This window comes from Eulemur rufifrons, chromosome 7, assembly GCF_041146395.1.
Source record: "Eulemur rufifrons isolate Redbay chromosome 7, OSU_ERuf_1, whole genome shotgun sequence".
Taxonomy (NCBI): domain Eukaryota; kingdom Metazoa; phylum Chordata; class Mammalia; order Primates; family Lemuridae; genus Eulemur; species Eulemur rufifrons.
Genome location: NC_090989.1, coordinates 63,177,382 through 63,204,266, shown reverse-complemented (window position 1 = coordinate 63,204,266; position 26,885 = coordinate 63,177,382). Strand labels below are relative to the sequence as shown.

The following is a 26,885-nucleotide window of genomic DNA, read 5'->3' as shown; positions in this document are numbered from 1 at the left end:
TTTCCAAGATTCACTCACATTGTAACATATATCAGCACTTCATTTTTTTGTGTGTTTAATAATGTTCCATTGTATGGATATACACTTTATTTACCTTCATCAGTTGATGGAGATTTGGGTTGATTTCACTTTTTTCCCTATGATGAAAAATGTTGTTATGAACGTTCATGTATAAGTTTTTATAATGACATATATTTTCATTTCCCTTAGGTATATACCCAGGAGTGGAATTGCTAGGTCATATGGTAACTCTGGTTTTTTCTAACCTTTTGAAGAACAGCCAGACTGTTTTCCAAAGTGACTGTACCACTTTTCATTCCCATTATCAGTCTATGAGGGTTTCAATCTCTCCACACCTGCACCAGCATTTATTATCTATTGTCTTTTTTATTTTAGCTACCTTAATGGGTATGAGTGGTATCTCGTTGTGATTTTTATTTGCATTTCCCCGATGGCTAATGATGTTGATCATCTTTTCACATGCTTATTAGTGAATTTTACATCTTCTTGGAGAAATGTCTATTCAGATCATTTGCTCTTTTTTAAATTGGATTTTTATGGGTTCGTGTTTTATCTCTGTTACTATATATATCTATATAGTACTGTCTATACATAATTACTATATATCCATAACTATAAATCTCTTGAAGGCATTTTGTCCACAAAATAATGAACACTGGAGTTATATTCCACTATGTTGGTATCCAGAACACCATAACCGTGTGACTTGGCAAGTTAATTAATTTTCCTACATCTTAGTTTTCTCGTCTATAAAATGTAGATAATAATACCTACATTACACAGTGGATTTGAGGATTAAATAAAATTATGACTAGAAAGCCCCTAGGAGTGCCTGTCACTTAGAAAATAACCAATAAGTGTTACCTATTATTTTTAATAGTTTTTTATACCTTCCAATGTGTAGTTTAGTTTCATACATACAATAGGGTGTTCAATGAGTATTTGTGAATGAATAATTTAGGAACAAAAATTATTTTAGCTTATTTATAGTTGTAGTTATGACTATCTATCTATGAAAAGGTCAAGCAACCCAGTATGGAATAAACATAGGCTGAGCAAGTGAATAAATTAAAAAGATACATAGTCATCTAACTCCCAAAATAATTGTCAAGGAAAGCACTTCACCAGGTCTTAGGGAAAAAAAATGTAAATTCAATAGGAGTAGTCATAAGGACACTTTTACAGCTCTAACAAATTCTTAGCCAAAGACTCACAGATCCAAAAATATGTCATTATTTGAATCTTCAAAATAAAGAAATAAAGCCCAAACACTTCAGTAAAGAATGCTAATTTGAGGAAAGATATTCAGGAAGGCATCTCAATCTATCAATTCTATAGCAACAGCAAACTAAGGCAGAGGAAGGAACTACTGAAAACCAAAGAGGTAGACCTTAAGTGACAAAACTGGAAGGTTTACTCTCAGCCCTAGCAAACAGAGGCTCACTCCTCACGGTGGATTGAAAGACTCCAGCTCCCTCTGCCTTCAATACTGCCTTAAACAGAGAGTAATTGGTTTTTTGGGATTTAGACTACAGTTGGTAGGAATATGGCAGAACTTTAAACCATCCTAAGCCAATATGGATAAACCAACCTGAGAGGGATTCAGCGGTGGAAATAAATCAAAATCTTGCATGCCAGGCTAAGCCTTCATCTGATAAGCAATGAGCAGACATTGGGTCACAGCAGGAGGGAAAAATTAAATATGGATTGAAAGAATGAAAGCAGTGCTTTAGAAAGGCTCATCTGAATCAGAGGTGGCTGGAATGGAGGTAGGAATCAGGTTTAGGAGGTATGAGGTCTTGATATAACTTGGAGACAGATAAGATAATACAATAAGCATAAATCTTGGACAAGGAGAGTTCAGATCAGCCTCTTAAATCTTAAGTCTTAAAACATGAATGGCCCAAAGCAGAGCACCATGGTTTATGTAGGAAATTGTGCAATCATGAGTAAACACTGTTGTCAACTTTTTTTCTCTTTACACTCACATGATCTAACAAGTAGCAGAGAATAATAGTTATGACAATAACGACTATTACTATTACAGCTCATAATAGTATTAATAATTACCACTACTTATGGAATATTGACTTTGTGCTAGGTACTAATGTTAAGCACTTTAGTCTTATGCCTCACAAGGACCCTATGAAACAGTTAATATATTAATACTTCATAACACAGATGATGAAATCAAGGTTTAAAGAGATTAACAAAATCAAGATTAAGTAAGAGAAATCTGATTTCCAAAGATAGGTTTTGAAAACTATATCTGATGAAAGCCAAAGCCTACTCTTTCAATCACATCAGTATAATGCCTCCCAGCTAGTATGGTTTATGAAAGGATTCTCCACTCTAATTCTTAGTTTTTCTGCAGTCAATAGGTCAATAGGGCCCATCAAAGTCAGGTATACCCAAAATTATTCATGCATTTATTTCATTCATTCACTATGTACTGAGTGCCTACTATGTCTTAGGGGAATGCCATGGTAAACAGATGCAGTTCTTGCCCCGTAACATTCTGGTCAGGAGACTTATACTGAAATGTATTCAGTTTGACCAAGCATAACATAACAGTGAAGTTTTGAAAAACTGACAAATACGCCATGGACTTTCCCAATTCCCTGTAACCCATGTTCCTTTCCCTAGGTCATGCATTATGTTGCTCCTCCATCCTTCACACTCTATAGTGTCCCCACCACCCCCTATGGCATCTCCTTCAGCTAGCCACAGACAGCCCCCATCACTGTGGGGGCCCACAAGCCACTACAGTTCTTTCGCCTCCCAGAGAGTTTCCATCACTCTCTAGGATGACTAGATGGTTTCAACGCCCACTGTAGGGTTGAGTGATGCTGCTTAATTTAGACTCATCTAGCTGGTTTGAAAAGAGAGGCATCCAAGATAGCTCAGATAGAAAGGGTTTACTCTAATAAGCAATGAAGAGACTCTCACATTAATCTAGCTGTTAACAAAGCTGGCCTCAATGAAGCTGCACCTGCAGAGTCACTCTGGATATAAGGCAGCCCTAGACCTCAGCAGGATTTTATGAATATTTGCACTTATGTTCCACAGTTGACAAAAATTAACAATTTTGCTCAGTGAACTGACATGTCCACAGGTTGCTCTTTGGCAAAGTCCTGTCCCACTCCTGGGGTTCTCATGTCTTGACCCTAATCCTCAACACAGTTAACTAAGATACATCCAATCCAATCAATCCAAATTGTGTGCAAGAAATCATGCTAGGCAATGGAGGGAGGTAGGGTGGGCGGATAAAAAATGAATAAAGGTAGCCATTCCATATGAAAAGGAGACTATTCTGATTGGGCATGAGATACGTATTTTACAGTGAAATTTATAGTTTCTTTGCCAGTAGCTTCAAAAAGCCAGAAACACAATTTTCAACTTTTAGAAGACACTGTCTTAGATATCTTAGCTGTTCAATGATCTGGTTACCTCTATCTTAAATTCAACAACTAGATAGTTGGAGGTTTTTTTTTTTTTTTGAGACGAGTCTCACCCTGTTGCCCGGGCTAGAGTGCTGTGGCATCAGCCTAGCTCACAGCAACCTCAAACTCCTGGGCTCAAGCAATCCTCCTGCCTCAGCCTCCTGAGTAGCTGGGACTACAGGCATGCACCACCATGTCCAGCTAATTTTTCTATGTATATTTTTTAGCTGTCCATATAATTTCTTTCTATTTTTAGTAGAGACGGGGGTCTCGCTCTTGCTCAGGCTGGTCTCGAACTTCTGAGCTCAAACGATCCTCCTGCCTCAGCCTCCCAGAGTGCTAGGATTACAGGCATGAGTCACCACGCCTGGCCTTGGAGTCTTTATTAAATTAAAATAGCTCCTAGTACAGCTTTGCAAGCAGTAGGCTTTCAAAATTTGCCGATTTATTCATTTCTTTACCTACACTACTTTTTAATTTCTATTTCCTTTCCTTTAAAGTTTCAAAACTCCACATTATAAAAAGTACTTTTTCAAAGCTTTCTACCAGGTAGTTTCATTCGTTATTATTAAGGTTATCTTTTCCTCCTTAATTTCACCAATTTTTAATCTTAACTCTATTTCTGTATCATGTTTGTGCTATTTCTTTTTCACATTTTACATTACATTCCTGTCACTTATCACAGATTTAAGAAATCACCCATTTTTAAGCATAAACCTGTATTATTTTAAATATTTGCAATTTTCACATATTAGGGCTACTGTCAGAATGTTAGCCTGATCCAAAATAAGGTCTATTTTTAAAAGGACCCTTTCAAAACAGATGACTCCTGTGGGTTTTAAAAACATTCCATCCTTTGGCTACACTGACAAAGTGTATCCTTCCATGACTACAACTCAGAAATTAAAGTATGCAGAATATGAGGCATAAAATTTTTCATACAAATGACTGAGAAACAAAAAGCTACCTTCCTCTCTTTTTTTAAGGAAGAAAGCAATTTAATGCCATTGATTATACACAACTATTTAACTTTCTTATGTGTAAGCATTGTAAAAAAAAAAAAAAAGCCAAGTACTTTCCTCATTTCTATTCATGACTTTTCAAAATCATAAAAAGTAACTTCAGAAAAGACTAAGTTTGGGACAAGGATGAAAATATATGTTAATCAGAATTACTAAATTAGTGCCAGAGTCGGGATTTTCCCAGTTTAATTGTAGTTTTAACCTGGAGTAAAATTTCAATGCTTTCTGAGTTCTTAAACTGACCAATTAACTTGAGCTATCTCACTCAAATCAAGGAACCTCCTTCCTGACTCCAAGATTCATTCCTAGTCACTACAACTTGGACCCAAAATCACAGAAGTGCTTCTATAATTAAAATGGGCAAAACATCCTTACTTGAAATATACTTCTTTTATCATTAGGGAAAAAAAAAAAAAAATCCTGGGCCGGCGGGCACGGTGGCTCACGCCTGTAATCCTAGCACTCTGAGAGGCCAAGGCTGGAAGATGGCTGGAGGTCAGAAGTTCAAGAACTGCCTGAGCAAGAGCAAGACCCAGTCTCTACTAAAAATAGAAAGAAATTAGCCAGGCAACTAAAATATATATATATGTATATATATATATATGAAAAAAAACTAGCCAGGCGTGGTGGTGCATGCCTGTAGTCCCAGCTAGTTGGGAGGCTGAGGTAGGAGGATCTCTTGAACCCAGGAGTTTGAGGTTGCTGTGAGCTAGGCTGACGCCATGGCACTCTAGCCCGGGCCACAGAGTGAAGCTGTCTCAAAAAAAAAAAAAAAAAAGAAAAGAAAAGAAAAGAAACAAAATGAAAAAAAAAATTCTGTAGGACAAGTAGGGAAGGTATTATACATATTTTATGGATGCGGCAACTGAAATCAAATCCCTTGTGCAAGGACACAAGACTATTAACACCGGAACCCAAGTAAGGATCCAGGGGTTCCGATTTCTACTCCAGCTGCCTTTACACTTCGAAGTTGGCTTTGTTAATCCCCGGACTCTAAATTCCTGGGGTTTGCTGTCATGGAGCCAAACCACCACTAAATTCCTGTTCTCACACAATCCTGCTGACTAGGGGCCCAACTTCCAAAGTGAAAAACAAGTGGGTGGTGCACCGTGACGCGCTAACCCTCAAGGCCAATCAGTCCTTGGGCTGTTTACCCAGGCGGTCTTGCAGCCCAGGGACAGGTCACCAGACTCCAGCAGCTACAAAGCCCGGCCGCCAAAACCCTGCCCAGCTGCCAAAACCCCGCCCAGCTCAGAAGACAACTTTGAGGCCTCCAGGTCTCTCCCTAGCTCACTGCAACCCCGCCGCGCCGAGCGCCACGTGAGGCGGAGCCTGCCCTAGCAGCGGCGCGCGCACCCCACGGCCGCGCGTCGCGTGACTCGGCCCCGGCGCGCTGGGTCAGTGTCCGTACGCGCCACTTCCGACTCAGGCCTCGGTTCAGGTTCCGGGGCGCCGCGGAGCTCCCGGCCCGTGCACCGCGCGCGGCCCTCTGGGCAATCCGGCGCTAGGCGCCGTGCGGCCTCCAGGATGGAGGAGGCCGTAGCGTCGGTGGCCACGGCCGGGGAGGCCGAACTGAACTGGTCCCGCCTCAGCTTGTCCCCTGAGACGCTGGAGTCTGAGCTGGAGGCGCGAGGCGAGGAGCGGCGCGGCTCCCGGGAGGCCCTGCTGCGTCTGCTGCTGCCTCACAACCGTTTGGTGTCACTGCCACGGGCGCTAGGCAGTGGCTTCCAGCACCTCCAGCTGCTGGACGTGAGCGGCAACGCGTTGACCACGCTCGGGCCAGAGCTGCTCGCGCTGCACGGCCTGCGCACGCTGCTGGCCAAGAACAACCGGCTCGGCGGGCCCAGCGCGCTGCCCAAGGGCCTGGCCCAGTCGCCGCTCTGCCGCAGCCTCCAGGTGCTCAACCTCAGCGGCAACTGTTTCCAGGAAATGCCCGCCTCGCTGCTGGAGCTGCGCGCCCTGCAGACCCTGAGCATGGGCGGCAACCAGCTGCAGAGCATCCCCGCTGAGATCGAGAACTTGCGGAGGTGAGTGGGTCCCTGCCATAGGGTGGGAAGTCCTTTGGCGCCCGGCCTGGGCACGGTGCATTTGTCACGCACCTGTTTTTTTCCAGGCTGTTTGTTGAACTGTTTGGTAGTGAGTACTGCCCGTCACCCTCAGCGAGTTGTAGTAAAGATCTAGTAAGATTGCGTATGTGACATCGTTTGGTATGTTGTGTTTGGGTTTTGGAGATTTTTCTAGCCAGTTTTTCTTCTTGCTTGGATCTGGGACATGATTCGAACTGAGTGGGTACTCAAACAGATGTAAATCTGAGGTTCTTACTTCGTTGCTCCCAAAGTCCAGATCAAGGTATTTTACATGCCTTTTAGCATAGCATGCAAGGGCCTCTGATCTGACCCTTCCTTTCCACTACATTCCTATCTCCCTTTTCTCTGTAGCAATACCAGTAGTACCGTTCATGGAATTCAGTGAACCATGCACTTTCCCATGTAGCAAAAGCAGGTTATAGGTGCTGGTACTGGTCTGCAGTCACTAAATATGTGTTGAATGTATGCATTGCCTCTGTACATGTGTTGTTCCTTTTGCCTGGAATGTTTTCTTTTGCCTGGAATAGGCAAACTCCTATTCATTCTTCAAAACCTATCTCAAGGCTGAGCGCGGTGGCTCGTGCATGTAATCCTAGCACTCTGGGAGGCTGAGGCTGGAGGATTGCTCCAACTCAGGAGTTCAAGACCAGCCTGAGCAAGAGTGAGACCCCATCTCTACTAAAAATAGGAAGAAATTAGCTGGACAACTAAAAATATATACAAAAAATTAGCTGGGCATGGCAGCACATGCCTGTAGTCCTGGCTACTCGGGAGGCTGAGGCAGGAGGATCGCCTGAGCCCAGGAGTTGGAGGTTGCTGTGAGCTAGGCTGACGCCATGGCACTCTAGCTTGGGCAACAGAGTGAGACTCTGTCTCCAAAAAGAAAAAGAAAAACAAAACCTATCTCCAGGGCCACCTCTGTGATTCCTTACTGCTCCCTGCAGAATTAATTATTGCCTAAACTGTACTTTGTCGGTAACTCATATATCCTGCCATTGCATTTACCTTTCTGAATGTAATTCCTTGTTTACAGGAATTACCTGCCTCACCTACTAGATTATTTAGTAAATGGATGTTAAATTTAATGTTAGGAAGAAGCAGAGAAAGCAGGATAATAAAATTCCCCTATAGGTGCCCTGCAGGAGAGTGGGAAATAGAGCAAGAGCAAGTGTATTGTCCAAAATTGCATTTTCAGAGATAGCAGAATGTTAGAGGTGGAAGGACCTCAGAATTAAGTGAAGTGAAAGTGACATTGGCCTGGGAATAAGAACTCCTGGTGTCCCATCCTTAGGCAAGTCACTTAACATATCCTAACCATAGCTTCCTAATCTGCAAAATGAAGCAAGACGTCCTCAATAGATACTGAGTACCTGCCATGTGTCAGGCACTGTCCTAGGTGCTGGGGATACAATGGTGAACATGATCCTGCCCTCATGGAGCTGACATAGTAGGAGACAGACGTTAAACAAACTAACTGTAAACCTCATTATTTAATTACAATGGTTATAAGTTCTATGAAGATGTGTAGAGTGCTTTGAGACAAAATAACGGTGACCTAACTTATTTTGGTCCTTGAGCAAGTAACATTTGAATTGAGCTTTTGGAGGAAGAGTAGAATTAACTAAGCCGTAGAGGCAGTGGGATCAGTCCAGGTACAGGGAACAGTGCTTGTGAAAGCCCAGACATAAGAAGGAAAGTACTTAAATTCTGAAAGAAGGACACTGTACTATGAATTGAGCAAGCGGGAAAGTGGCAAATGCAAATTTAAGCCAATCAGGCCATGTCAGGTCTTGAAGGCTAAGTGCGCATGGGAAAGTTTTAAGCACGTGTCTTGCTGCTGCTTTGAGAGAATGGAGTGGGAAGAGGGTAGAGAGATGAGAGGAAATTTGAGGGCTGGTTAGAAGGAGGGCATTGTATTAGGATGAGAGATGATAGTAGTTTATGCCAGGGTGATACTAGGAGGATGATAAAAAAAATAGAAGAGTTGGAGAGAGATTTAGAGGTAAAATCAACAGGCCTTGGTTCCTTCTAATTTTAATGTTATATAATTACAACCTTGGACTTTTCTTAGTGTACTAAGAGGAACCCGGGGAAAGTATTTCCAACACATGAGGAAAAAGATAGGCAGAAATCCCATTTACTGAATACTTACAATGTGGTAGGTCCTGTCATAGGTACTCTAAATATGCTTTTTAATTCTCACAGTGATTCTATGAGGTGATGTACTCTTTTTTTTTTCCCCAGAGGAAAATGAGGCTCAGAGAAATTAAGTCATAAGATCATAGAGCCAGTAAGTGGTGGAACTGGATTTGACTTTTACAGTCTTTGACCCCAAACCCATGAGTTTTCCATAGTGGCTGAGTAGAGCTAGAACATGAATCTTTGGACTTTTGTTCTGTTGTATATGTGATCAGGAGGATTTGTCAAAGTCATTCTCCTGGTTGACCTGATTTTCTGGACTAACAACTGTGCCATATGTGTTTATTGGTCATTGTGTCTTTGACTCCAGTAATATCTTCAATGTCAGTGTTTTCATTTTTCAGTTATATTCACTATTTACTGATAAGAATTAGTAAAGGTTTAGGCCATGCTCCAAATATAAACTCTGATTGAGTGTAGGCTAAAAGGATTATATAGAAATACACTCTTAGAGGAAGAAACATCCTTGGCAATGACCTGATTCACCATCTTTTTTGCAGATGAGGAAACTGAAATTTATTATCAGTGACTTGCTTGAGGACAAATAGGGACAATGAGAATTATGTGATTTAAACCTCAAAAACTGCTAACTATTCACTACTAATATAATAATACATTGAAGCTTCAAGAATATAGAGGTAGAGGTTCAGTCATTTAAATCTGAAGGTACCTGTCCACGAACACAGTCTTCTCTTAGAATATACATGGATTCTGTAGGCCTCATTGGTAACCCTAATGTATACTATGCCATGTTGCTTTTTAAACCAGGTCTAGCATATTGGCACATTAAAAAGATACCTGATCTCTTTAAGAGCAATTTTTTAAAAATTCAGAATATAATCAATTAAAACTTCCCCTTTCCTCCACCCTTCATTATTCCAGTAAGGAATAATAAGTAAATATTCTTGGCTTAATTGGTGTCATTGACATCTCCAGATTTAGTAGGATGTCTTCAGGTATGTTTTCTGTACTCTATTGATGCTGTCCCCGAGTGGTAAGATCTTTTTTTTTTTTTTTTTTTTTAAAGGATTTCTGACAGATTACTTTCAAAGTATAACAAATAAGTAGGTACTGAAAATCTCACTTATTCTTACGATTAACTTCATTCCCCTGGAGTAAATTAAACTATGAGTGTGAGCCATAAGGTTGGGGATGTAGATTCTTTCCATCAAAATGTGAAGTTATTTTTCCATAAATAAATATAACTGTTTGGCTATACTATATGAGCAAACTTGTTTTTGTTTCATAATGCTGAAAAAGTAGTTATGATTCATGTTTTGACCTATGTCTTCTTCTGAATCTTACTCTATTTCTCTCAGTTAGCTTAGACATTAATTGAGGAAGAGCTTAATAATTTATCACCCAGTGGGTAATAGACTTTAAGTAAACAAAAGCTTCAGGGTTGTTTGGTGTCCAGGATGTTAGATATTTGGAGAGGTTTGGCACAAGTGAATTTCATTGGTACTCTTTCCTACAATCTTTTCTTCTTAAGTAATGCCTTTATTTTTCTGTTCATCAGCCCTCTCTGTTTGATGTGGTTTTAGAAGATTAAAATACGAAAATTGTGACAAAAGGTAAAAATTAATGCCCTGGAATGTTTTGAGGCTAGTGTAGAATAGGTTGATATCTTAAGAAAGAGGTGATATGATCAGATGGTAAATAGAATGTGGTAAAGTTTAAACAAAACCCCCATTTAGACTTTTCCATATTTAGACTCACATACTGAGTTTGTCTCTGGCTCTCAACTTCTTTCCTCTGACTTCTTTCTTTTATTCCCTAAGTTTGGGGCAAGTATCAAGAGAAGGTGCCTCTATTCATGTGTCTACTTTTGAACATGCATGTAGTTTAAAATCCTACAGTGGGTGATAGCATTTGAAAATGATTTAAGGAGGATGCTACTTCAAGAAAACCACTTTCAGGCTGGGCACGGTGGCTCACGCCTGTAATCCTAGCACTCTGGGAGGCCGAGGCGGGCAGATTGTCTGAGCTCAGGAGTTTGAGACCAGCCTGAGCAAGAGCGAGACCCTGTCTCTACTAAAAAAATAGAAAGCAATTAGCTGGACAACTAAAAATATATAGAAAAAATTAGCCAGGCATGGTGGTGCATGCCTGTAGTCCCAGCTACTTGGAAGACTGAGGCAAAAGGATCACTTGAGCCCAGGAGTTTGAGGTTGCTGTGAGCTAGGCTGATGCCATGGCACTCTAGCCCAGGCAACAGAATAAGACTCTGTCTCAAAAAAAAAAAAAGAAAGATAGAAAACTACTTCCTCCCTCCCTCCCTCCCTCCCTCCCTCTCTCTCTCTCTCTCTTTCTTTCTTTCTTTTTTTTTTTTTTTTTTTGAGACAGAGTCTTGCTCTGTTCCCTGGGCTAGAGTGCCATGGCATCAGCTAGCTCACAGCAACTTCAAACTCCTGAGCTCAAGCGATCCTCCCGCCTCAGCCTCCCGGAGTGCTGGGATTAGAGGTGTGAGCCACCACGCCCAGCCAGAAAACTACTTTCTTTATCCACAAATGTTCATTTTTTCTGTGTTTCTCTTCCTTTCTGTTTTCTCCCTCTTTGTATATCCCTCTCACTTTAACACGTTGACTGCCACACTAGAAAAAAAATTTTTCCCCCTGGGGCCAGTGTTTTATTAGAACAAAATGATCCTGTTTAATTTGTTTATTGTTTTCTATCTGTGAGTTATATGCAACGCAATCCACGGTTTTAGAATTAAATTGTCAGTATTAATTGTAACAATAAGAACATCAACAAGTAAGATTTTCATGAACAAAGTGGAAGGTTGTGCTTCACAAGACCCCAGACTCAAAACTAGCATGAGTTAAATACAACTCATGTGGTAGTTAATGTGTTAATTTCACCTCCCTTTAATCAACCATATAAGATAGGACTAATGTATATTTTTATTATATTTAATGTCTTTTTACTTGGGTGGAGAAGCAAAACGCATTTTCTACTTATACCAGGGTTAAAGTTGATTGGCACTAAGGGAGCCTAGCATATTTTTTCTGTAGGTCATTGTCCATTGATAGAGAAAAAGCACCCACTTCATTATCCGTAAGGATTGGAAAGGTGATACACTTTTCAAGAAACAAACTTAAGGCTGGTCTGTTGATGCTAAACAGAAAGGAAAGGAAGAATTTGTTTCATAAATTTATTGATGTTTTACTGTTTTTTGTATTTATCAAGCACTGAAATAATAGAATTGTTACAACTGACTAACAGTGCAATGCTGACAAATACAAGCACTTAAACTCTACAGTTTTGCTTCAAATTCAACAAGTTTCCATTCTCCTTACAGAAAAGCATCTTTAGAAACTGTGTGTTTTAGACATTTAAGTCCCATAAATCACCGAAAGGTGTCAAGTCCCTAGGACTTTGGAAATTATGAGTTTGAAAGTAAGAAATACTCCTGAAAGTATAAATTTAATATGATGATTATGTAATCTGATTAGTGATGATCATCAGTTGCAGAAGAGAATTTACATAATTACAAAATCTTGGCCTTAGTTATATTTTAGAACTTTACCAAATCCTTTTCTGCCAAAGTCACAGTAACTACAAATGTTTGACATTCTTTCTGTGTGCCTCCCCTTCCAAATCATTGAGAGAAGATATTGAGTAGTAACTGAGAACCAGAGACTAGTTTCTCTTGGTTCCTGACTATCTAGTAAATTCAGGCAACTATAAAAAAATACCATAAACTAAGTGACTTATAAACAACAGAAATTTATTTCTCACAGTTCTGAAGTTTGGGAATTCCAGGATTGACCAGCAGATTCGATGTCTGGTGAGGACTTGCTTCCTGGTTAATAGACTGCCGTTTTCTCGCTGTGTCCTCACATGGTAGATATATGAAGCAAGCTCTCCTAGGATTGTTTTTTGTGTTTTGTTTTTTTTGAGACAGAGTCTCACTCTTGCCCAGGGCTAGAATGCCGTGTAGCTCACAGCAACCTCAAACTCTTGGGCTCAAGTGATCTTCCTGCCTCAGCCTCTTGAGTAGCTGGTACTACAGGCATGCGCCACCATGCCCGGCTAATTTTTTCTATATATTTTTAGTTGTCTGGTTAATTTCTTTCTAATTTTTAGTAGAGACGGGGGTCTCAATTTTGCTCAGGCTGGTCTCGAACTCTTGACCTCAAGCAATCCTCCAGCCTCGGCCTCCCAGAGTGCTAGGATTACAGGCGTGAGCCACCACGCCTGGCCTCCTAGGAGTGTTTTGAGGACACTAATCCCATTCATGAGGGCTCTACTCTCCTGACCTTATCTAATCCTAATTACCACTCAGAGACCCCCACCTTCTAATACTGTAACACTTGGAATAGAGTTTCAGCATGAATTTTGAGGAGGACACAAGCATTGGGTCTGTTACACTGACCTAAGCAGGTAGAAAGGGCAGTATTTATACTTGCCCTCAGAGTTACTCTTCCCTTTCTTCACTTTATTTTCTTTTTTCTCTCAGTAGACTATATTGCAAATTGTTATTTAACTATTAAATTGTTTATTAAAAAGACTTCCAAGTTTGTTCAACTTTTCCCTTATAGTCTTCTCATTAAAGTAGTTCCTTTTCCCTGGGTAGTTTCTGTTATTTGGACTCAATATTTTATTCTATTCAAGTAGTTCTCATCATTTCTGAGTAAGTGAGGATTGACTTATGCATGCTATGTGGGATGAAAAAAACCCTGACTAGGAACCTTTTCTCACCAGTGCTTAAGCACTTATGTGTGGAAGAATTCAATCTTATAACCAGACAGTTGATTTTTGCTACAAGGTAATCTTCGAGAGAAAAAAAGATAACATAAAATTAAAATTGTCTGCATTCTTTTTCTAAGCATTATAAGTATAAAGAGAGAAATGCAACCTTGAAAAGCTTTATAGAATCAGAAATAGAAAAAAAAAATCCTTAATCTATTTTTTTTTAAAAAAAGACAAAACTTCGATTCAAGTTGACTTTTTGAATCACCACACATTAAGGAAGGCTGAGATTATGAAAGACAGAGAAGAAATTCAACAAATGGAATTATACCTGTGAAAATATCTATAATAAGGCAATCTGTAAAGGACTTTAAGTATATTTCCTAACTTCAGAGAGATAAAGAAAGGAACTTCATCAATAAAACAAGAATAGGGAGTTTTAAAACTGACAATTATGAAAACCCCAATTAGAATCCCTAGAAATGAAAAAATATAATTATGAACTCATTAAATGGGCTAAATGGTAGACAGAAGTCAGCTGAAGAGTGAATCCATAAGCTGAAAGATCTTACTGAGGCATTTTGGAATGCAGCACAAGAGAAAAAGAAATGAAAAGTAGGAAAGAAATGTTAAGACAGGGAGTATGGATCCTGCAGTTCAAACTGCTGAGAGCAATTGTAGAAAGAGAATAGAGGCCAGGCCCAATGGCTCACACCTGTAATCCTAGCATTTTGGGAGGCCAGTGTGGGAAGATTGCTTGAGGCCAGGAGTTTGAGACCAGCCTGAACGGGAGCCAGAGCGAGACCTCATCTCTGCAAAACAAATAGAAAAATTAGCCTGGTGTGGTGGCTTGCGCCTGTAGTACAGCTACCTGGGAGGGTGAGACAGGAGAATTGCTTGAGCCCAGGAGTTTGAGTTTACAGTAAGCTATGTTGATGCCATTGTACTCTAGCCCAGGCTACAGAGCAAGACCCTAGGGGAAAAAAAAAGAATAGAGAGAATGAAAGAAAGACAACATAGGAAGTATTAGTGGATGAAATTTCCCACACTTAAAAAAAGAGCTCTCTAGACTGATACCATGAAATGTCATAGTAAAACTTCAGAATAATAAAGATGAATAGAGAAAAAAATGTTTAAAGAGCCTAACGAGAAAAAAAAAAATAGATTACCTGCAAAGGAATAATAGTAATATTGGTTGTAATAAGATAATGGAGCAGCATCTTCCTAGTGCTAATGAAAAGTAACTGCCAACATAGAATTTTATGCTCAGCTAAACTGTTACTCAAGAGGGAGGGAAAAAAATAAAAACATCAGAGACAAAGGACTCCAAGAAAAATGACCCTTACAAGAAATAACAAGCCTTCAAAAACAATGGTGAACAAAGAAAATTGGTAAAACGTCTTGATAAATCTGAATAATTATTGATTGGAAATAAAATAAATTTATTTAGAAAATCAAGGTAGAACTAATTCTAGAAGATGATATGAAGAGGACAGAGAAGGGAGCATGGGTGTGTGTTTTGAGAGAGAACGTGCACAAAGGAAATTGAAGGGGGTACCTACTAGCAAAATAGAAACAGCATATACAGTTCAAAACAGTAGAGGGGGAATGGAACAAAAGGAAACTTGATAAGCAGAACTGAAGGAAAAAGATACTGAGATATACCATGGTAATAGAAGACACAAGTCCAGACATATAACTATCAAAGTGTGCTGTTTATGAGTTACACTTAAAATAAAGATATACCAATAAGTTAAAAGTAAAGGGATAGAAAAAAATTTACCAGGCAAATTATCATTTCTCATCTAAGCTACTGCATTAGACTGCAGTCTGCTCTTCCTGCTTCCACTCCTGCCCATGGTACTCCCCCACCATTTCTCCAGTTATTTGCCACAGAGTAGCCAGAGTGATCCTTCTAAAGAGCAAGTCAAAGTAAATGACTAGCCTTTGTTCAAAACCCTCCTTACAAAGGCCGGAAGGGCCTTCTGTGATCTGGCTTCCCAGGCTACTTCTTAGACCTCTTTGATCACAGTGGTCCCCCAATCACTCTGATCCACCCACGCTGGCTGTGCTGCTGTTTCACAACACACCAGTCACTTTTCCAGTGCAGGGGTTTGTACACACTCAGTCATCTCATTTAGATCTCTATTCAAATGTCATCTCCTAAGAGAAACCTTTCCTGACCACTCTATCTAGAGTATCACCTCTATCACTATCTGATTGCCTCCCTTTTTCTTTATGGCACTTAAACTATCTGGCATAATAGACATGCTCTTTTCCATTTATTGTCTGTTTCTCTTACTAGAATGTAAGCTTCTTCAGGTCAAGAACTTGAACTTATTTATTTACACTGTTTCCTTAGAATGGGAATATTTGTTAACTAGATATTTTTTATGATATATGATATTATTCCATTTTAAAGAAGAGGAAACTGGGGCACAGCAAGATTAAGTAACTGGTCCAAGGTTTTATATTGGTACGTGGTAGAACTGGGATTGAATGAAATAAATATTAGTACTAACAAAAATAAAACTGGTAAGTAGTATTGGTAATCAGAGGAAATAGATTTCAAGACAAAATGTATTTAAAGAAACAAAGAGAAATGCTTCATATAATTGAGAAGTTTTAGCAGTCATGAACTTGAAGGTATTGCTACATAGCTTCTGTACACTTAGGAGAAAGAGAGCAAAAACTGACAGAACTCTGCAGGGAAGAAGGAAACTCATGGTTATGGTAGGAGTCTAACCACCAAACCAAGAAGGTGAAATAATAAGAGAAACTATAAAACATGTGTTCAGTTAAGAAGCTTAATCCTAATAGCTGGCAAATTCTTTTTATACATATGTAATACATGAATAAAAATATACCATCCTCTAGGCCACAAAGGAACAAAGTTATGCAGAACATATATTTAACAACAACAAAGCTCCCAACAAATTAATGAGAGAAAGCCATATAACCCATGAGAAAAATGGGTAAATGATATGAACAGGTGATTCTCTAAAGATATACAAATGACTACAAACATACGAAAAGATGCTAAACTTCACTAATAATTAGGGATCTGCAGATTTAAAAAAACCCAGAATGGCACTTTTTTACACCATCAAATATTAATAGTTAAAAAATTAAAGCTGTTTTTATTTAAAACATTTAATAAAATGTTACCTTGTTGGAAAACAAGATAGTTAACTGTAACTTTAATTTCATGATAGTGGTCAATTTAGACACCTCTAAAGAATGTATTTGCTAAAATAAGAGTAAAGGAGAAATGTAGAGACTTATGGTTTTCTACTCTTTTCACAAAAAGGCCAGTGGTTTTTCAATTGCCGGTTAATGCATCAAATGCAAGCATAACAGTGTGGAAATCAGAGTTGCTATAGTCTGGCCTCTCTTCAGCCTTATCTCTGGATTCCTCAAGATATTTTGTCTTCTTCTGTTATTAAAAAGACATACTCATTGTGTCTAAAAAGACCTCTCCTCCAACCTGATGTCCTCTTTCTTCATATCTAAATGGGCTAAGTTCATAGTCCAGCTGAATTCATAATACTTTTGGGAAGGCTTTTCCAGTTAGAACTCCTGTGGCTTTTTTTATTTCTCTTCCTTTTCATTCAACTCCTATACCATTTATGAATTGTCCTTCTTATTTTGGTATTTTAATCATGCGTAATGCTTATTTTGGGACTTGCTTGTGTTTAATTATAATAATGTCTAACGTTGGTATGTCTTGTCTGCTTAGGTATAGTAAAAGCCCCCTGAAGGTTGCACTAGTTCTCTAGAGATTGGATGGCACATAACAAATCCTAAGTGAAACATTTGCCAAATGAATAGGTGAAATGTGTTCATTGTAGCAGAAACAATGGAGTATCTTGTCCAAATTGTATTTATTTACTTTTTTGTTTTTGTTCATTTATTTTTGCAGTTTAGAATGTTTATATCTTGGGGGAAACTTCATCAAAGAAATCCCACCAGAATTAGCAAATCTGCCTTCTCTGACTTACTTGGTATTATGTGACAACAAAATCCAAAGTGTGCCTCCTCAGCTTTCACAGTAAGTAGTTTCAGACATTTATATATACACAGATATCCATGCCTAGTAATTATTGTTTTGCATTCATTCACATGTTTTATGTGTAGAAAAGAATTAGGTATTCTCAAAATAAATGATACAGTATCATTTACAGTAAATGATAAGTATAGTTCTGAGTTTATCTTTAATTTTACTTTTAAATGCTCTGGTTTATTCCTCAAAATATTTGTTCAGCCTATTTTCTATAATATAATTTTATATATATATAATAATTTTATATATATATAAATATTAATTTAGCATAGATTTCCCTCGGTTTTATGGGATTTTTAGTGATTTTATATTTGATATGAAGCATTCCTATCTTAATGAGGCTTTATAATGTGAAGGATCTTCATTCCTGTTGCATCTGAAATCTTTCCTTTTTTAGGTATCTGAATGATAGAGCATTCCCCCTTGCCCTCCTCCTCAAATATCTTTAACTCTAGTATTTTATATCAGCTAGCACATCAGAATACTCTCTGACTATTCTAAGCTTGCTGAGGTTTCAGGGGCAAAAGTCCTTTATGACATTTACAAATCTGCACTGTGATCCAGTTTCAGCACCTTTTTATTTTACTTCAGTTGACCTTAATCTTAATTGCTCATTCTTAAGGGGAAATGAAGCGCTATACAGTACACACACACACACACAACCATAACCACAACCACAAACTTAGTTTTCTTGGTAGTTGCTTAGTGCCATTGATTTTTTATACTGCATTTATTCTAGGTTGCATTCACTTCGTTCCCTCAGTCTTCACAATAACTTGCTGACATATCTTCCTCGAGAGATCCTCAACCTTATTCATCTGGAAGAATTGAGTTTACGAGGAAATCCATTGGTTGTTCGTTTTGTTAGAGATTTAACCTATGACCCTCCAACTCTCTTGGAATTAGCTGCACGGACCATTAAGATACGAAATATCTCCTACACCCCCTATGATCTTCCTGGGAATCTTCTTAGATACTTGGGTTTAGCCAGCAATTGCCCAAACCCAAAATGTGGAGGTAAGTTAATTCATTGTTCATGTTTTCTACTCATTTTGCTGTGTTTTTAAATTTGAAGATCTAAGTATTGTTTTATTCATAATTAGCTAAGTCTACTTTCTACAGATAGTTTCTATTTATGTTCCCCTCATCCTTTCACCCTTTTACCAGAAAGTAAGATATTTTACCCTCTAGATTTCTTTCTGTTTTTTTCTTTCTTAAATTCTTACCATAACATTTTAGGATTCATACACAAGGAAAATACCCAGGAAGTCTCATCCTATCTTAGATATGTTATAAGATAATAAATCAAGATGGTAAAATGAGAGAAAACACAAAAGGGAGCATGAACAGTTCTAATTGTTTAAAAAGAGTTTCTAAACTATTAAGACACCTTTTATATTTATTTGAAGGGCATTTTCTTAGACTCACCATTCTGTCTATGATATTCCTTTTTTTTCTTTTTTTTTTTTTTTGAGACAGAGTCTCACTTTGTTGCCCGGGCTAGAGTGAGTGCCATGGCGTCAGCCTAGCTCACAGCAACCTCAAACTCCTGGGCTCAAGCGATCCTACTGCCTCAGCCTCCCAAATAGCTGGGACTACAGACACGCGCCACCATGCCCGGCTAATTTTTTCTATATATATATTTTAGTTGTCCATATAATTTCTTTCTATTTTTAGTAGAGACGGGGTCTCGCTCTTGCTCAGGCTGGTCTCGAACTCCTGACCTTGAGCGATCCACCCGCCTCGGCCTCCCAGAGTGCTAGGATTACAGGTGTGAGCCACCGCGCCCGGCCTATGATATTCCTTTATGGGATATGATTCATGATGAATGAGAATGGGCTAAATGCATGCTGATTTCAGGATGTACCCTAGAACTTTAAATTCTTTTAAATCCGTGGTTCAAAATTTCTTAAGTTTGGTATTTAGAGAGAATTAAGCAAATGACACAAGGCAAAGTAAGGTAAGTATCCCAAGGAATTCAAAATGCTATTGGAAATCAAAGGAGGGAAAGAGTACATTGAGTTAAATCTAGAAAAGATGAAATGATTCTTGAGGCATGAATTAGATTTTGATAGGGTAAGATTGAGAATAGGAAACTTTTCAGACAGAGAGTACAAAGTGGAGACAGAGCAGTGTGGGACGGAATGTTGGATAAGTAATAATTTGGCTCAGATGTACAGTGAGGGGAGCAATGAGAGAGAAGAGTGACAAGATGCATTGGGGCCAGGTTGTGAAGGGCCTGAAGTGCCGGGGTGTGTGGGTGGGAATTGGGGACTGATAGCAGGTCATTTTGTTTGGACTCCCTCATAAAAGACTACTTAAAAAAAAATCCAATAGGTACAGAGGAAATGCTGCATAAAGAAGACCAAAACCAGGTGAGATTTTCCCTGGAAGTCCCATCTTGTCTTGAAACTGTTATAAAGTTAAAAGGGAGAAAATGATTAAATTCCTCAAAGAATGTTAAAAGATAAAGACGACACTTTGGCCAACCTGAGCAAGAGCGAGACCCCATCTCTACTAAAAGTAGAAAGAAATGATTTGTACAGCTAAAAATATATATAGAAAAAAAAGTTAGCCAGGCATGGTGTCTCATGCCTGTAGTCCCAGCTACTCGAGAGGCTGAGGCAGAAGGAATGCTTAAGCCCAGGAGTTTGAGGTTGCTGTGAGCTAGGCTGACGCCACGGCACTCTAGCCCGGGGAACAGAGCGAGACTCTGTCTCAAAAAAAAAAAGGACACTTTGGGCTTAAAAAGAAAATACTCTGGGCCATTTCTAGTCACTCAGAAGGTAGAGGTTACAGTGCTGTGCTAAGTTAGAAGTGCTTAAGCTTTTCTCTGTGGTTCTCCTTTGCTGAATTGGCTACCACTGTGACAGAGGAAAACACACAGGACAGGCATTCATACCAGGCCCTTAGGCCTAATAATCTAAATCTAGTCTCTTCTTTGAATTCATCCTTTTCTAGAAATGAACCTCTGCAAGAATTCTGTTTTCTCTCTGAAATGGTTTCTTAATGACTTCTTTAGTATAGTGGTGTGCTGTTTATCTCAGGAACAAAAATGATTTAAAATTATCAGTTTAAAATTTGAGATAATATATAAGATGAATCATTAGACATTTTTCTCTTCAGATTCATTATTGATCTGTAAGTTAAACAGAAATATTTTTATATTTTGTGAGGTGTTTTCTTTTTATAGTCTGAGGTCTTACAAATGATAAGATAGTATTGTACAATTTTAGCTCATAGTAACTCCATGATGCTTTATTTTATTGCTTCCATCTATTTCCAGGAAGCTAACACATTTTGGGGAGATTTACTATCAATCTATTGATTAACCAATTTATTGAATGTATCTACTTTCCTAAATTGTTGAATGTAATGTACCAAAAATTTCCCCCTTTAAACTATTAATTATAAGTTACATACTTACTACAAGATTAGAAAACTACAAAGTGGGGCAGTATCAGGAAAAAAAACAAATCATTTTTTCTCCTTTGCTGGACTACATCTTTTTATTTTGGCCCTTTACATGATAAATATGCAGTAGTTGGTGCCAGAGGAAACTTAGTAGAGTATAAAGGTTGAGATTCCCCTCCAGAGAGGCAATGAGACCCAGAGTTCTAAGTGTTCTGGTTATACTGCAATCATTATAGCAGTCTTTCTGTGTTAGAGAAGTATAGTATCTTTTTAAGGATCAGCTAGAAACCAGAGGCATGGCAACCTCTGCTTTCCTCTCAGCTCTAGCTCTGTTTTTACTTAGCTGATGGGCCATAGTTTAGGAGCACTAACTCAGCAATCAAGAGTTGACTGCTACTTTCAGTCTACCTGACAATATATAATAGTGTGAGAATCAAGAGTGAGATCATCAGAGAAATAGCAGTAGCTTTGAGGCCTGTAGATTTAGAGCTTGTTGGAAATATAAGATGGCACTTTGTTTCTTTTAATTTTGCCTTTTTTTGTAAGAACAGGGGTACCAGAAGCTATCTCCTTTGTGCAAATTTTGTGTGTAATAACTAATTCTTTAAGATCATTATTAAAGAAGTTTTTGTTTTGTTTTAGTCTCCTGACTGTAAGGGTAGTACCATAGGGGGTGGAGTGGGTTGGGGAATTAGAAGAAGGGCACTTTAGGTATCTTATAAATCTCCCTTAGCCAGTGTCCCCCAGGTCACCCAGAGAAAAGAATCTAAGTACACAGTATCCTTAGTGTGCCTGCTCCCTTTAAGATAACTCTCCTTGCCTTCTCGTTGCAGCCAAATTGCCCTAAGATCTTCCAGTAGGTCCATACACACCTATAGATGCAAGTACTATTTCTGCTTAACATTCACAAAAGAGAAGACTTTTGTGACACATTTCTCCAGAATGCTGGAGAAGGGTTGAAAAAGAAACTGTGGTTCCTTGCTTTGTAATGATTACTTTGTATTCCTTCTCTCTAGGAGTCTACTTTGACTGCTGTGTCAGACAAATTAAATTTGTGGACTTCTGTGGGAAGTATCGCCTTCCACTGATGCACTACTTGTGTTCTCCAGAATGCTCTTCCCCTTGCAGTTCTGTCTCTCACAGCTCCACATCCCAGAGCGAATCTGACTCAGAAGACGAGGCTAGTGTTGCCGCACACAGAATGCAGAAAGTTCTTCTTGGTTGAACAAGGGTGGTGCGAAATACTAAAAAACTGAGCAAAGGTGGTTAAAAAAGAAAATAGAGCTTGGAGTTTACTAGAAACCTTATCTTCATTCTGAGTGTCTGTGAAAGAGTGGAGGATGATGTAAAAGATTTTATCAACCCATTCAGCAGGAATGAGTCTAGTTCCGTGTTTGGATTCTTTCAATATAATTTACTCTGAATGGCAGTTCCAAATTGGGCTGATTGTTTGCAATTTTCACTCTAGTTTTGCATGAATCATCCAGTAGAATGGTACATTCTAAAGAGCAGTGCTATGAAAAGCCATGAGTATGAGTAGTGTAACTTGTAGCAGTTGAAATGAAGAATGCAGGAAGTTATCAAAGCTGTAGTTATTACCAGAGTTGTCCTGGGGTTTAGGTTGAACCATTATCAGGAGTAGCCCTCCCTTCTTATATTGCCCGTATGTTTAGATTACACAGCTATTAAGATAAGCTCACACATGGTTACATAGGACCTAAACTTTTCTGACCAACTAACTGGTAAAGTAAGGGATATAACTTTTAAGTGGGATATTAAAACTCTTCAGTTCTTCTCCTTTGTTCTATATGATTATTAACATGTAATCCAACAATGACTGTTACAGTGCTTTAATCCTAGCAAGGATATAGAAATTTATTCAAGAAATAATTCCAGAGCAACCTAAAACATGCCATACTATACAGAACACTTTAAAATGTGCTTTAAGAGAACTAGGTCAACAACTGTATATCCAATATCTGATCTCATGGCCATTTGACCTTCATTTTTTCGTTCGAATGTATAGTAATCCCTTCTAAGCACATCACTTTTACACTTAATGGGAGGCCACAATCTTAATCTTCTCATCATAAGACAGAATAATAGTTTTTGACAGAAAATTCTGAAAGAAATGTAAGCTAGGAAAGCTGCTTTATATCTTGCATTAAATGAGTGGGGAAAAAAAAGTGACTCCTTTGCCTATGTAATCTGCTGAACTGTAACTTTCTTTACATTTAAAAGAGAAACTATTGATGGTACAACTGGAAAAACATGACAAGAAGCTAAATAAAATTGGAGGAAGGAGTCATTGTGTTTATACACAATAGAATAGTTTCCAAAACTACTTTAGCCATGGAATACTTTTTAAAAATAAAGTATTGATAAAGTAGGAAAAAAAGTATTAACTATATTGTATCCTTAAAGTGTAGTAGAAAAACTGTTTCACTAATTCCCATTAGAAATTACCAAATTTTTATTAACTAGTTTAATATGTAATAAATATTGTATAATATAGCACAACTATAAGTTGATATTATAAAGTACACAACATTTATTTACTAGTAATCATTAGATAACCAACCTATAATAACATGATGTTTTGTTGGTAACTGCTAAATATACAATAATATACAGATGAGACAAGTGTTAGAACATCAGATGATCTCTTTTTTGACTTCTAGCATTCATGACTGGGCAAATCTTTTTTTTTTTTTAATCAAGATCATTAAGTATGGGCACATAATTTCTTAAAGGCAGATTGTTGTATAATAATGATATATATGTGTATTAGGATTTTTTCATATATATTTTTTATTGTAGAAGAAACTGTAGTATAGGATAATTCAGGGTTTATGTGTTTATTTGTATGTTAATTCATGAAACATGAGAGTTTCATGAACTGCAGTTGTGAAACGCTGCTATAGAGTGAATCCCTTCCCCTTTACCTTGTTATAATGTAGTAATTTTTCTTTTTGGTTCAGAAATTTTATACATCTTTAGAAGTAATCTAACGTTTCTACTGCCTAGCAAAGTAGTACATGAGTGCTTATATCATAAAATAGAGGTAATAAAGTCTTTGCTGACTTTTCCATGTGAGCCACAGCATGCTGCAAAGTGCATAATTATAAACGGTAAAGATGACTTAGGCCATGCCTAAGCAACAAACCTAAAATGTTTTGTAAGTGACTTAGTTAAGATACATAAAATATTTTCGTAGAAAATAATGTATTCATAGTAAAATACCTAAATTGATAGGACCAAATTTTTTTGGCTTAAATAGTTGTGCTTATTTAAACAGATTACCAGCTTGACCTAAGTAACAGCTTGAATAGTCTGCTAAGAGTTAATCTTTGTAAAATAAATTGGTAGGTATGTAAATATAGTACTTAACCTTACATACCCTTTCCAGCTTCCTAGAAAGAAGGTATACTGTTTCATCTTTTACAGATATAAATAGGTCCAACTAGAAACAGTTTCTAGCCTTTGCTATGTATTGTAGATGTATACCACAGTGTTCTTTCAACAAAATGTTGTTCTGTGTACTGTTGAAAAATCTATGACCAGTGTTTACCTATCTTTGGTAAACTTTTAATGAAACCTATATTTTAACTGTTAGTGTTATCTTTTTAAAAAAGTCTTTGACCTAACCTTTTATAAGAGCTGCTAATAACTAACTTCTAAGATTTTCCTGTTTTCTTTTCCCTTCTTTCCCTTTTTGCATAACTGATGATTACAAAAATTAATCAGAAGGTGAGAGACAAGGGACTTGATAATCTAGAAACCATATAATCAGCTCTCAAGTCATATAGTTGACTATGTATTTAAAATGACAGTCTCTTTAGTTCCTAAGTCACATGTTTGTATTTAATTACAGTCAAACTTTAATTAGGCTTTTAAAAAGACATTTATAGAATCAGCAAAGTCTGATTTTCATAATGAAATAACTTTTTGATGCCACTCTACTTAGATAATTTTATTTGCCAAAACTGTGACTAAAACTACTTAAGCAAAACATTAATATATTTAGAATGGAATTCTTCACTGCTAATATTTGAAATTGGAATGAATACATTATACATTTCTTAGTAGTCTTTATTCCTAGAATCCATTTCTCTCAGCATCACCAAACTGAGTTGGTGAGATAGTCCTAGGATTTTAGAAAATAGGAAGATTAGTTAATACAATATTTTGATTCCATGGTGCCAGGGATTGGCTGATGCAAGGACCAGCTGGTCAGGGTTCTCACTGTTCCTGTATTTTGAATAGTGGAGGTAGATCCAAAGCTGACTGGTCATATTTTATATCTAAATGTGTGCTGAAGGGGCCTTGTTCTACAATTCTTGATATTTAGAACTTTTTTTTACCACATTCAAAAGTAAAGATTTGCTTTGTAAAGTGTATGTTAAATTTGAGAAATTTTTGTGTTGATGGAAATAAAAGTAAAAGGTGGTCCACAATAGTGCATTGTAATACTGCAGAACAGTTCTACCGATGTTATAAATATCAGGTTTAAACAAAAGAAGAGAAGGAAAAGGCTGATTGCTGGAGTGTTAAATGAAATCTTTAAAAGCAACAAAGGGCAAGGAAAGAAAAGTCACCAGACACCTACAGATAGTCCTGGGCCAAGAAAGCCTTTTAAAGTAATAGCGAATTGTTTTACAATTAAGTTATTAAGTGGCCTACTGACTACCATTTGAAAGCCTTTATCACTAAATTTATTCAGCCTCCACTATCGGGAAATTAGCCACATTCCTCCATAATGAAGGGCCAGCAAATAATAGGATTTCCTTACAGCCAACCTTGCTCTTCCCAAAGGGAGAAAGTAATACCTCATTAACCTGAAATTTGTGGTACAACAGGTAGCCTAGGTTAATGTTTACCTTTTCACTATGTAAAAAAGTAAAAACACTAAGCAAATAGTGCAAATAAAGTTTGATCTTTTAAAGCATTTTAGTAATAGCTATTTATGTAAAAAGTGGTTATTTTTCCTAAATCTTCATAAGACCCTTTGTAGATAAAACTTTTCTCAAGTATAGCATGTATATGTAAGATTAGTTATGCTGCATTTAGTTGGAAGTACCTAATTTTTAGCTAAATGATCCCCTTCTCATCCAAAAGTAGAGATTTTAGGTCAGTATATATATTACTCCCCATTTAGCCTAAAATAATGAGCTTTTAAGTTGTGTTTGGTGTTTAACAACAGTAAAGGCTATTATATAGGTTTTTAGGCACTGTGACCTGTAATATGTAGTTCTGAATCCCTCTGTATTGAAAAAATATTATTTGACCTTCACTGTTTCTATATTAAGCACTATATATAATATTAATGAATTTTATAGCATGCAATTTTATATTTTCATTGTAATCATGATCTTTTTAAAGGTTGCAGTGATTTAAGTTGTCAGAAAGTATGTGCCTTAAATCCTCCACTGTAGACCCAAAGTCTGGGAATGATATCATTTAATAAGTTGTTTGTGACAGCCTCGTGACTTTTTGAATTTGACTTGAATGAGAAAGACTGACGCTAAGAAATTCCTTCCCCTAAAATGGCCTAATGTGTATGAGTCTAGGGCTTCTAGGGAGGGAGCCTGAATCATGCATACCATCCCAGAAGGTGAAAGCCATAAGGATCAGGGTCCCCTGAAATAAAGTCAGTGAAAAGGTATATTCTCTTATATGTTATTTTATTTAAAAAATATAACTGGTGCCACCAAAGGATGATAACAGTTTCTAATCATCTTCATATTTATAGCATCATATGAAGATATTGTGAGGCCTAGCATATCTTGTAGTCTTTGTAATATAGGTTCAAAAGGGGATATGTTTTAATATTTTTGTATGTAAATATCCCCATTCTTTGTTTATCTCTCCTTGGTCCATATTTACTAAGAATTGTTGTAAAAAATAACAGTTTGCTAGCATTACACATTATTGAACACTC

At 37.6% G+C, this 26,885-nt stretch overlaps 1 protein-coding gene across 1 annotated transcript; it reads left to right on the top strand.

Moving 5' to 3' along the window:
* The first annotated feature begins 5,916 nt into the window (after nt 1-5,916).
* On the top strand, nt 5,917-23,363 carry LRRC58 (leucine rich repeat containing 58). The gene is made up of 4 exons (XM_069475103.1): nt 5,917-6,513; nt 17,390-17,518; nt 18,270-18,547; nt 21,961-23,363. Exons 1-4 carry the CDS (start codon nt 6,014-6,016, stop codon nt 22,167-22,169), a joined length of 1,116 nt encoding a protein of 371 aa, XP_069331204.1. The 5' UTR covers nt 5,917-6,013; the 3' UTR covers nt 22,170-23,363.
* Nucleotides 23,364-26,885: the final 3,522 nt, after the last annotated feature.